Here is a 12835-nt window from a genome sequence, read left to right as displayed (position 1 = left end):
ACCCTTGTGTGTTTGTGTTAAAGAAGAAAAAAGTCCCTTTATTGTAATTAAGAAAGGGGTCTAAATTAGGTGATTTGGTTCAATCTGCCATACCTCTGTTGTTTTTTTCAACTTCTCAAGTTTTTACTTAAGGGAAAATATTCAGTTAAAGCTTGGTTTTCTTCCGTTCAGCACCTCCCCCCAAAACAGCAAAATCAACAAAACTAGATAGTTAATTAATTTAATTACCTGAAATATTTTGGTAGAGATCTGTGTCTAGTCATGGTCCTTCGCTGGTGAGTAAAGCTAAGAATTATTTGAATGAAAGTATTCCTTATTTTAGTCTTTCTGTGTGCAGAAAGGGATAGATTTGTGCGCGCGCATGTGTGTGTGCGCCTGCGGGTGTATTTTCATAACAAAAAATCAGTGGCCTATTTTTTTTGATACTAAGTAACAAACAAATGAAGTATAAATGGGGAAAATAATTATGATAGGTAATAAAGGTGCCCTACCTCCTTTTAAAGATGGACTTAAATATTTCATTAACCAGGTGTTGACACCTATTGTGATTTGTTAATATTTGATTATACTACAGTTTGGTAATTTGAATGTGATCATTTACCTCTTAAAGATTTTTAAAAATAATGTGTCTGCGATTTCTTTTTATAATATACAGAGAAAGCAACCAGTGAGATGAATACTGCTGAGGATTGGGGCCTCATTTTGGATATTTGTGATAAAGTCGGTCAGTCTCGCACTGGGTAAGTGTTGCAAAGTTTCAAAGGATTTTTATTTATTCTTCCTGTTTATTAACATGAATGAAACAAGAGTTAGAAGGTAAAGCATATTACAATCACAATTTAGTTTAAAAAGAGAATGTTTTTGCTAGCGAGATTTGAGGAATCATCCCATTTAGGTTACTCCCTGTAACCAGGAGGGGCAACGTGACTGGTAACAATGTTGATACTTTAATTATTCTCCCTTGTCCATAATTGCCTCCTGAAATCTAACTTCTCCCACTGATTTTTAAAAAAAATTTTATTGAAGTATAGTTGATTTACAATGTTGTGTTAATTCCTGCTGTACAGCAAAGTGATTCAGTTATACATATATTCTTTTTCATATTCTTTACCATTGTGGTTTATCACAGGATATTGAATAGAGTTCCCTGTGCTATACAGTAGGACCTTGTTGCTTATCAATTCTCTGTGTAATAGTTTACATCTGCTAATCCCTAACTCCTAGTCCTTCCCTCCCCCCACCCACCCTTGGCAACCTCAAGTCTGTTCTCTATGTCTGTGAGTCTGTTTCTGTTTTGTAGATATGTTAATTAGTGTTGTATTTTAGATTCCACATATAAGTGATATCATATGATATTTGTCTTTCTCTTTCTGACTTACTTCGCTTAGTATGATAATCTCTAGGTCCATCCATGTTGCCACAAATGGCGTTATTTCATTCTTTTTTATGGCTGAGTGGTGTTCCATTGTGTGTGTGTGGGTGTGTACACACACACACACACAATGGCTATATATATCAAATGGAATATTATATATATATGTGTGTATGTATATATATATATATATATTCCCCAGATCTTCTTTATCCATTCATCTGTTGATGGATATTTAGGTTGTTTCCATTCCCACTGATTTTTAAAGTCATCAGTGATTTCTCAATTACCAAGTTTTTTGGTTATTTCTGTGTTCTTTTCTTCTTTGTCACATCTGCCCATTCGACCCAACTAATCAGTGACTGTTGAAAGAGAGACAGTTTTAGGGAAATAGAACTGTAAACTTTCTGGCATTCAGACTTTTTGGTAATACAGGGCTTTCTCAACAGTGCCTCAAGGGGATTGACTGGTGTACAGAGTAATGGTTTCCTTCATTCCTGGGTTAATAACTCCCAGTGATTAGTAGCCACATCTACCCCTTTGTGCCACACAAATATTGTCTTATTTACATACTTTCATGTGAAGAATGTTTGGGAGCACTGCTGGATTCTGCTTGATTCTTCTGGTGGTAATCTTAACTCTCTGATGGTGCCTTCTCTGGCTCTTCTTCCTTCCCTTCTAAATAGAGATAGTTCCTTAAACTTTCGTTGGTCCATTTTTTTTTACCTGATACTTTTTCTTTTGAAATCTCCCAGCTTTCAAGTTTCTTTATGTGACATCTATAGTTTTAGCTCTGAATCCCTAAGTCAAGCACTGATATTGGGGATGCAGCATAATTTCTGAACATCACACTACATAAGCCTCGGTCTCACATCTAGAATCCTGAACTCATGTCTCCTTTTGCTTCAAGCCTACATTCCCTCCTTTGTCCCCTGTCGCTGTTAATGACAAGGTTATTCTTTCATTCACACCTAAAACCTCAGACTCTCCTCTGCATTTAGTTTTTTACTGAATTCTGTCAGCACACCTCCATAATCTCTCTCACGATGTTGATGTCATAGAGTCTCCTTAGTTAAGTTCTTGAACTTGGTCAAACCAGGCAGGGCAGTTTGTCTTTACGTCCTTTCCACCCCATCACTCAAGCCCTTTTTAGTCCGCAATGTGCTCCCTCTGGCAGGTTCCCAGGATTGTGGCCTCGTCCATCTCCTTTGTTGTCTTTGCATCCCTTCCACCCTGGTTAGTTCCTTAATTTAGTTGACGTTTGAGTAGTTGCTATCTGTTACGTGTCTGTTCCTTTTTCTCTACTTCTATTGGCCCTGCTTTACTTGAGCCATCCTTAACCACGCCTAGCCTAGTGAATTAACGTCTGGCGTTTCCTTCTGTTTCCATCTCTTTTCTGTCCAGTTCTTATAGCCAGTGGTCATATGACAACTCTGACCATGTTACTCCCCTGTCTTCCGTACTGAGTTAAGTCTAGTAACCTCCTTAGGCCTCTGAATCATTTATTTTTCATTTACTTCTTCTGTAGTTACTGTACTTTTCAACTCAAATATTTAAGTTGCCAGTGCTTTTCCGCTTTATTGTAATGCTTTTGGTCATTCTGTTCCTTCAGTGTCGAATATTCTCTTCTCCCTTCCCCTATCTCTGTGTCTCATATCCTTCCAGACCCACTATGGCTATTATTTCTTCCACAAAGGCTTTCCTTATCCCTAGTACTGAAAATCATTACCAAAAACCTGAATCCTCAAAGCACTCTATCAAAACCATTCTTATTTGTGTTTTGCCTTGTATAATAGTAATTTATATACATCTAGTAGACTTAGATTTGTAGGATGAAAGGTCTATGAATTTTTGTTGTGTGGAGGAAAGCAAATAGCTGAGTGGCTGAGAGCATGGCCTCTGGAGTGAGACTGCCTGCCTTCAGATCCTGGCTCTGACTGCTTAGCTGTCACTGGTGGGTAAATAGGAACTTCCTTTTCTAGTTCGCTACATGAGAATAAAAATAGTATCTTTTTCATAGGGGGCTTGTTGTGAGTGTTAGATTAGTTAATATATATAAAGTGTTTATAATAGTATCAGGTGCATGGTTAAGTGGGTACACCTCTGCCTCTTTTTTTTTTTTAATGGCTTTACAATGTTGTGTTAGTTTCTGCTGTACAACAAAGTGAATCAGCTATATGTATACATATATCCCCTCCCTCTTGGACCTCCCTCCCATCCTGCCCATCTGGGTCATCACAAAGCACCGACCTGAGCTTCCTGTGCTATACTGCAGGTTCCCACTAGCTATCAGTTTTACACATGGTAGTGTATTTATGTCAAACCTGCCTCTTTTTGATTAAAATGATATTTTGTGACAGTTTGTCTGTTGGGGACTAGGTATCGACCTAGCTCCATCCCTGTGTATTTTGGAGATAAAACTTTTATCTAGCATTCCAGTTGCAAAGTCCCTCCTCTCTCTTTTCACTCCATCAGTTTTCTTTTTATCTTTAGTTTGGTAGTCTTCATTTTGTAGATACTTTTTATAATAATTTGGTTAATTGCTTGAAATGAAAGGACAAACTCCCTTTCATTACTAGAAATATTACATATTTTTCTAGTTAAAAAATAAATTTGTAACCTACCTAAAAATCCTATATGATGTGTCATGAAGATTTAAAGAGATCAATTTGTTTTTCTTCATGTTAACATTATTATACTGGAAATGATGATTTGTTATTTTTTTCCTGTCTTTTCCTGTGATGAGAACTGTTCAGATCTACTCTCTCAGCAACTTTCTAATGTGCAACAAAGTATTGTAACTGTACTCTCCATGCTGTACATTACAGCCTCAGAACTTACTTATAACTGGAAGTTTGTACCTTTTGACCCATTTTATTCATTTTGCCCACCCCTCCACCCGTCTGACAACCACCAGTCTGTTCTCTGTTTCTATGTGTTTGACTTTATTAGATTCCATATATAAGTGAGATCATATAGTATTTGTCTTTCTCTGTCTGACTGATTTCACTTAGCATAATGCCTTCAAGGTTCCATCCATGTTGTCCTTGTATACTTAAAATGTACTAATTTATAGCTTTAAGTAATTGTTTTCTATTTGCTTTTTGTTGTTGTCTAGTATCAGTAGGTTTAGATACATCCTCATTTTTTAATTTTTTCAAATTTACTTTAGACAACATATTCTTTCTCAGTATTTTTCCTTAGTGTTTCATTATACTTTGGAGATTTTAATTGACATTATGCTAAATCTATGAATTTACATAGGAAGTGTTTTCAGCTTTGCTAATTTAAATAATGAGAGGTAGTTCTATTTATTTTTAATCAATATTTTTTCCTTTCCTCTTCCCTTCTTTTCCTTTTTTCTCTTTCATTTATTTTATCTTCCTTAATACTTGCTCTCTAGTTCCTTTAAATTCTCATTAAGTTAATTTCCAAGCATTTATTTGTTTGTTTATGGAAATGTGACATTTCTTTATAGCTCTTGTTAATATTAAGAATTGTTTGAAAAGGATTGTGTAATAATTGAGATGCCATTCTAATATTATAGGGTTTAAAAAAAATCAAACCCACAAAATTTGCTTATGTGTGTGATTTCTCTTTAAAAGTAATGTTTTGCATACATATCCAGTTGTATTTTCATTATTTTCACTTTCTTGCTGTACTTTGATGATTTCATAGTAGGAAGTAAGCATCAGGGCCACATTTTGACTTTCATGGGCCGTCAGCACTTGTGTCTTCCTGGTTCCCTTTCTCCATAAAAAAGTAATAAAAATATTTTATGACTGCATTATTATAAAGGCAAGTGTATTATTATACATGAAAACATTTTCTTTGACCTAAGTTTGTGGCATTCAGTACATTCGCATTGTTGTGGGATCATCACCACTATCCATCTCCAGATCTTTTCATCATCCCCAAGTGAGCTCTGCCTGTTAAACAACTTACCACTTCTCCCTTCCCCAGAACCTGGTAACCACTTACAGTTTGGTTTTAATTTTTTAAATCATTTCATATTAGTTATATGGAAGACTTACGGAAATCAGGTTTATGTTGTCTAGGAATCTAGATACATATGTTTAGTATGGGTTGCTGATGGTAGCATGAGAATATTGAACCGGTATTGTAGGTTGTCAGTGAAGTATTCTAGGTACCTGGTGTGCTTTAGAAAAGATTGAGACATGTCATTGGTGTGAGAGGGAAAATGAGACATGAGTTTTCCTGAGGCAAATGTAGATGGCGCAGGTTGAAGTAGAGGGGCGTTAATGGACTGGAATGCAGTTCATCAGGTTATTTGTATACTAGGCAACAGTCTAGGTTTTTTTTTTTTTTTTTAAAAATTGCCATATGGTATTAATCTGTAATTTTATAAAATATACAGATCTATTTAAGAGGACGGATTTAGGGATGGTGGAGGGAACTTTAAGAAAAGCATTTCTATTTCAGTAAGATTCTTTTTTAAACAAAATGATTTGTAACCAGCAATATATTGTAGAATTATTTAGTGCATAAAGTAACTTATATTAAAGTCTTTCTTCCCTAAGAAAATAATACTTAAAAATCCTTTTGGCCCTTTTTAAAAAATTCCTCCCTCCCTTCCTTCCTTCCTTCCTTCCTTCCTCCCTCCCTCCCTCCCTTCCTTTCTTTTTTTCGAGTCATCTGTTTTGGAGTTATGGTTGTTTGGAAAATATTCTCAATTTTTAAGGGGAAATGAAGAGCCAATTATTGTGAAATTTCATTTGGTCAGAGAACTGTGACCCAGAAACATGGTTCCAGCAGTATTTTGAAAAACCCTCTTTAATTCTTCCTCTTTAAAAAAAAACTTACTGTTCTTTGAGCCACACATACGTGTGTATTTATGTTTGTTGATTAAAGAAATACTTATGCTTATGAAATATATACTTTTTTGTTTCAAAAATAGATACTCACATGGCTCAAAATTTAAAACAGTTTAAAAAGATGAACATTGAGAAGTCTAATAACTTCTGCCCCTGTTTCCCTCCCCCATCCTCTATAGGTAACCACTTCTGTTTCTTTTGTATCTTTCCATTGTTTCTTACACAAATACGAGTATCTTTTCCCTGCCTTAATAGACAATAAGCATATTATACACTATTCTGCATTTGTAATTACTTAATTCCTTAATATATCCTGTCAGCCTGAAATGTTTGAATATGCTGGACTTAAAACTTTAAAAAAAATTCTGAACATTTTTTTCTGACTTCCAAAGATATTCACGTGATTTTTAGTGTGCAGTTCCAATGTCGTAAGTACTGAAAAATGCTTAGCCAATGATGTCATATGAGGGACTGAAGAGTCTCTGTTCAGAATCAAGAGAACTTTCAGAATAATAGTAGTAGTTTTCTTTAATAATAAATAATAATAAATAAATAATAAATAGCTTCTCATAATAAATAGCTTTTGTCTATTAGTTTTGATTGATTTGATTATAATTTCATATATAAAAAATAGATGTGAGGGTAGGTGTTGATTATCCGCAATAAAAAGTTAAAATTAAAACTCTGTAATTGACATCCAGATTAATTTGTGCTATTATTTTTTGTCTCAACTGTCTTTGTTTAGCTTTAGACAAAAATATAGTTGACTGAGAGTGGACAAAGTGATAAACTTTTTTCTTTACTTGGATAAGGGATCTATTTGGATAGTAAGTCTTTGATTTATTCGTACAGAATTAGAAGGAGAAAATGATAGTCATTACTGATATTTTATGAAAAATATAAATATAAGCCTTTGGGAAACAGTTTGTTAAAAATATTTTTCATTGGCTTTATGTTGTCTTGTCCTGGACCCGGGCTTTGACTATTTCTGACCTTTAGCTGGAGGTTGATAGAATATGTCCTGATTTTTTTAAGGGAAAAGTAATCTCTGACCTAGAGTTCTTCAAGTTGGAAGGGCAGCATCAGTTCTAGGAACAGATTTCTTCCAACATATGTTTTGTAATAATCATACCCTCAATTTACTGGCCTTAGGTTTTAAAATCTTTTAAGGATAATAGCCAACATTTATTGACTGCTTATTATCTGCTGGGTCTTGTTTAAGTGCCTTATAAACATTTTATTTAATCATCACAACAGCTCTAGGTACTCTAGTTTTTTCTAGTTAACAGATGAGAATCTGATTCATATTTAGGATTTTTTTTAATGTAATTTAAACTAGGGGAAGAGTTATAGCAGGAATAAAATTAAAGTCTTTTTTGTAAAGCGTGATCTTGATTTCCCGGTCTCTTTCACTTTCTTAATGTCACAGAATTACTTCAGTTCATTTCATCCTTTTTGTATCAGTCGTTTTTGCTTTTATTTGACAAACAGTGAGTACTGGCTGGGTATCATGCTTTGGGTCTAGAGTGGTGGATAAAGCAGGAACAGCCTTTGTCATCAGCTATGGTAACAGTTTGCCAGTGGACGATAGAAATAAACAGGAAATGGTCTAAGAAGATAGTGAGCAGAGGGCTTTAGTGGAGAATAAAAGGGAGACCTACTTAGGTTTTTCAGGGAAGCACAGGCGTGAGGGATAACACTTATGCGATGATTTTAAAGTTGAGAAGAAGCAAAGAGCTGCAAGCAGAGGTCCCAGGCAGAGGGAATAGCCTTCACGTGAATGCTGCAGGGTAGAGGACCCTTGGCGCTTTCTAAGAACTTGAAAGATATAGACTAGCTGGAGCAGAGGTGAGTCGCCCTAAGCAAGCACAGAGCTGGGTATAAAGAGAGGGAGTGAGTTAGAAACATGGAAGATGATAGTTGCAATGCTTGAAATTGAGTTTGCAGAGGGTTTTCAGTTTTTGGTAATGACATGGTCTAGGATGTGACCTTGACGGTTAATAATAATAAGGTGGAGTCAAAAAGCCAAGGGTGTTGGAAGCATCACTTCCGTTAAGACAGACGTAACGTTAGAGAGAGTGGCAGTGAGCCAGGAGTTACAATCATTGAAAGATGAGGGGGCAGTGAGGTTTTTTTAAATGAGAAGATCAGAACTGGGCTGTTTTATTTAGGAAAGAGGGAGGGAGAATGGTTTCGAAGTAGCAAAGGGAGCAAAGAGGACCCTTCATTTAGGAGGTACAAGAGCCGTGGGAAGACAGAAAGCTACCACTTGAGGTGGCTGCAGGAGAAGTGTTATGGAGAGCCAGTTTTCTGTAGAGCAAAAGGACCAGGGGTAGGGCCTTTTGTTGATCATGGGCTGTGACTTCTAGAGGATCCAGTGGAAAGATTTCAGAAGCTGGGGAGTAATGGATATGCAGAGCTGTTTAATGATGGAGAGGATAGTCTGGAGCTTCTTGTAGGGACTGGTCTAAACAAGAATAACAGGCATATGTTCTCAAGTTCTCAATTACTGGATAGTAGAGAAAGTTGGGTGCCCAAGACTTGGTCTTTACTTCTGCAGAAGGAACCTTGGAGTCCTGGGAAGGAGTGGTCGGGGCTCCCTTTGAGCCCTTTCCATAAAGGTGAAGAGGCTTGAGGTGGGTGGTCTTCCAGAGTCAAAGGCACATTCTTATCGTTTTCTGGGATGCACATCTTTTTCTGTACTTAAGAGCTGTTTGTGCTTCCTTTTCTGTGAACTGTCTGTATCTATCCTTTCCTCATTTCTAGGAGTCCCTGATGTGTTAGGGACGTATCTTGTCTGTTTTATGAATTGCATATATTTTTCCATTATTCTTTTTTGTTTTTTGTTTTTTATGGCTGCGCCGCACAGCTTGTGGGATCTTAGTTCCCGACCAGGGATCGAATCCAGGCCCTGGCAGTGAAAGCGCCAAGTCCTAACCACTGGACCGCCAGGGAATTCCTTCCATTATTCTTCTGACTTTGTTGTTTTCCATTTAGAAATTTTTGATTTTTATATAGCTGAATTTATCAGTCTTATGGTTTTTAGAATTTTGAGTTATACGAGACTTTCCTTCTCCAGGGTTTTAGTAGAATTATCTCATATTTTCTTTATGGTTTCATTTTTTGTTTTATAATTAATAGACTTTGTGTTTTTTTAAATACAATTTTAGGTTTAGAAAAAAATTGAGCAGATAGTACGAAGAAATCCATAACCCACTCCCACCCCTTATATGCAGTTTCCCCTATTATTAACATCTTGCATTCGTGTGGTATATGTTACAAGTAATGAACCAATATTGATACATTATTATTAACTAAAGTCTATAGTTTACATTAAGACTCACTCTATATTATACAGTTTTATGGGTTTTGACAAGCCCATAATGACGTATACATTATTACAGTATCACACAGAGTAGTTTCACCATCCTTAAAATGTCCGGTGCTCCCCCCATTCATCCCTCTCCTTTCTCTCTCTGAACCCCTGACAACCACTAATTTCTTTTTTTTTTTTTTTTTTTTTTTACTATTTCTATAATTTCGCCTTTTCCAAAATGTCATACAATTAGGATCATATAGTATGTTATAGCCTTTTCAGAAGCCTGCGCACTGCAGCAAAGAGCCCACATGCCTCAACGAAAGATCCCTCATGCTGCAGCTGAGACCTGATGCAGCCAAAAAATAAATAAATATTAAAAAAAAAATTTTTAAATCATGAGTCAAGATATACCAATTTTATTAAGTTTTTAGTGATTCCTCTCTCTTCCATATGTTATATTACATTGTGTTCTGTTTGACTGAAATATACTCCAGTGTTATATGATCTAGGAAACTCAAAATATTACTAAATTTAAGTATTCAGTGACTTATCTATACTTCCGTTAACCCTCAATATTTAGTATGTAGAAGTTTACCTCCTTTTCTGATGAAGTCCTTCGGGCACATGAACTTGTTCTTTAAATAGCCAAATAACATAATTTGTAGGCTATATTCATGTTCCATCAGTTATCTCATAAGAAATACCTGTTTAACAAGCTCAGAATCAGAATTTGATATTTGTATTCAGTGTTTTGCCCTTTTCCCCCTTGTGCTCTGTAGACTGTGTTTTATGTAATGTATATTATGAATCAAATATGCACTTTGAATATGCCATTGAATATACAGTTATTATTCATTTCAGTTCTGATTTCTTTTGCATTTTATAATATTAAACTTCTTTTGTAGTTAATGTAATGCCTTTATGCTTTTGAAAGCCACCCTCTATATATTAGACTCCCTTTAGTATTCAAGGAGGGTTTATATTCTCTGTTAATTAAAATTTTTTTTTACTTTGTTCAGCAAAGATTTGAGGTCCCACATCTTTTAGTGTATGCCTGCTGGGTACTAAGACCTATAAAAGTTATACATACACATATCCCCTCCCCCCTCCACAATACGGTCATACATATATCCTTGAATTGTAAGTTGTAGTAAAGCACTTTTTATAGCATGTAAAAGAAAATGTAAAGTTTAAATCACTCTAAAGTAGCTTTGAAAGCTAAGGTTGTAAAAGTAACTTGATAGAAGAATATGTTTGTGCTTTCTAGAACTAACATGGAGTGTCTCTAAGTCCCTGGCATGATTCTGGGAGTAATGTAATAACATACTGAACAGGAAGCGTTTAAGCCCCTTTTTACAGATGAGGTCTGTCAAGCCTCACATCTTTTTCTTCTGAATCACAGCGCTGCTCTTGTCCAGCAGCAGTTCTCAGCCCGGTGGTGTTGCTCTGCTAGGGGTGGCTTTGGTTGTCACACTGACAGGACGTTACTGCTGACATTGATTAGGCGGGGACCAGAGATGTGATACGCCAGATAGTCTTACACTGCAAGAATTTTTCTGCCCCTATTTAGAAACAGACTGCTAGTATCCTTGTACCTCTTCAGTCCTGCCTCAAAGGTGATGAGAGGTTAACCGTGCAAGCACATTCGTGAACTGTGCTATACACTGTTATTTTTTTTTTATATTGCTTTTCTTTTATATTTACAATACTTTAAAGAAAATGTCCTATTGTTCTTCTGTCAGGCCCCGTGAGGGGGATAATAAAGAGGTGGTATCCTCATTTTGAAAATTTGATTGATCTAAAATCATTGGTTTAGTAATAGATGCAATAATTAGTATTTGAATTCACTGCCTTTTCAATGGTAATAATTTCCTCAAGCGTATAAAATCTCATCACAGTTTAACCTGTTATCTTTATAATACAAAAGTACTTTTCAATTAAGATGTAGAGATGAGACATATTTTTAAATAAGAGACTTTTAAAAACTTATACAAAGCATAAGATCTCACAAATCTTGACTCCTTTATCCAACAAAATCATTGAATATTTTTGGCTTTCCCCTTATATATTAATGGAAAGACCTTTTCAGGTAATGTCACTAACTGGTGACTAGAGATGAATACTGAGCTATTTATCTGTCATAACTGTACAGCAACATACCTACAAGTAGATAGACATTTATAAATAATGTGGTGACAGTTTTGGAAATGTACTCAGGGCTATTCAAAGAGATTTGAAATTTCATTATTCTTTGAAAAGAGAACTGTAGGAATGCAAAATTAGTTTTAGTTTTCTTTGGTCCTCTTAACTCTAGATCTGAGCTACATTCCTATGCATGTTTAACTTACTGAATTTAACTGTATTCTTTCGCAGCCCCCTCAATTTTATTTTTCTTCAAAACTTGTTCTTCTGTCCATTTACTGAGCTCTACGTGCTGTCTTAAATTCCAGTTCCTATTTCTCTTACAGAGTGTGTATATCTCCCTGCACTGAGTATGACTCTTGCTCAGAGTATACATATCTTAAACAACATGACCCTGAATATACAAGCCATCGTCTTCACCTGGTGCTCAACATAACAGTTTTGCTTCAGTAATTGAGGAGAAGTTGCCTGTATTGAGCATATTTGAGAGATGACAGAGTATGTTCTGCAACAGTAACTCCCTAATCAAAGAAAATTGATTAACTGCCATTGTTGCCTTGTTATCCTTAACTTTGGAAACTCAGGAAACAGTACAATTCCATTACATTTTACAGTGGTGTGATTTGTGGTATGGTCATTTATCACACGGTAAGTTAAGAGAGTTATTTTGGGGTTGGAAAACTGGGAAGGGTGAGAGAGTTCTTTCCTTGTTCTTGTGTGTATCCTTGACCTCTCCTATCTTTTTGTTTTCGCATCTCAAGATAAGGCAGAGAGAGGATGAGTCTTACAGAATGTTTTAAATACCAGAATGGAGTTTTGGGAAGGGTTTTGAGAGAGATCAGGATTGGACTACCCTTTACAAAAGGTTGGTGGTGGAAACCGTTGGTAGACTTCTCTAAATGCACGTGCAGATTTTATCTTAGCAGGTAATTTTACAAAATACTTCATTCGTATGTCTCAACAGTCCCTTTCCTCACATCCTGTGCTCCTCCCAGCACCACTTATTGTGCATTTTCCCCTCATCACGGAATTTTTCAGAAATAGATTTTGCGAGTGCATGTACATTTTCCACATAGAAAGCAAACTCAGCAGAAGATGCAGAAGTTGGTAACAAATAGAGCTTTATAATGACGATTATTCAGTTATTCTAAATACTAACTATTGTAC

At 35.8% G+C, this 12835-nt stretch overlaps 1 protein-coding gene across 2 annotated transcripts in view; it reads left to right on the top strand.

Moving 5' to 3' along the window:
• The window catches only part of STAM (signal transducing adaptor molecule), a 68298-nt gene that overhangs the window by 16713 nt on the left and 38750 nt on the right, over positions 1–12835 (top strand). For both annotated transcript variants that reach the window (XM_059910003.1, XM_059909993.1), the window contains exon 2: positions 656–740. In XM_059910003.1, coding sequence (XP_059765986.1) covers positions 656–740 — 85 coding nt within the window. The remainder of the gene's footprint in view (positions 1–655; positions 741–12835) is intronic.

The sequence above is a fragment of the Balaenoptera ricei genome, chromosome 2, assembly GCF_028023285.1.
Source record: "Balaenoptera ricei isolate mBalRic1 chromosome 2, mBalRic1.hap2, whole genome shotgun sequence".
NCBI lineage: Eukaryota > Metazoa > Chordata > Mammalia > Artiodactyla > Balaenopteridae > Balaenoptera > Balaenoptera ricei.
Note: the sequence above shows the minus strand (reverse complement) of the source record. Positions and strands in the feature narration are given on the sequence as shown.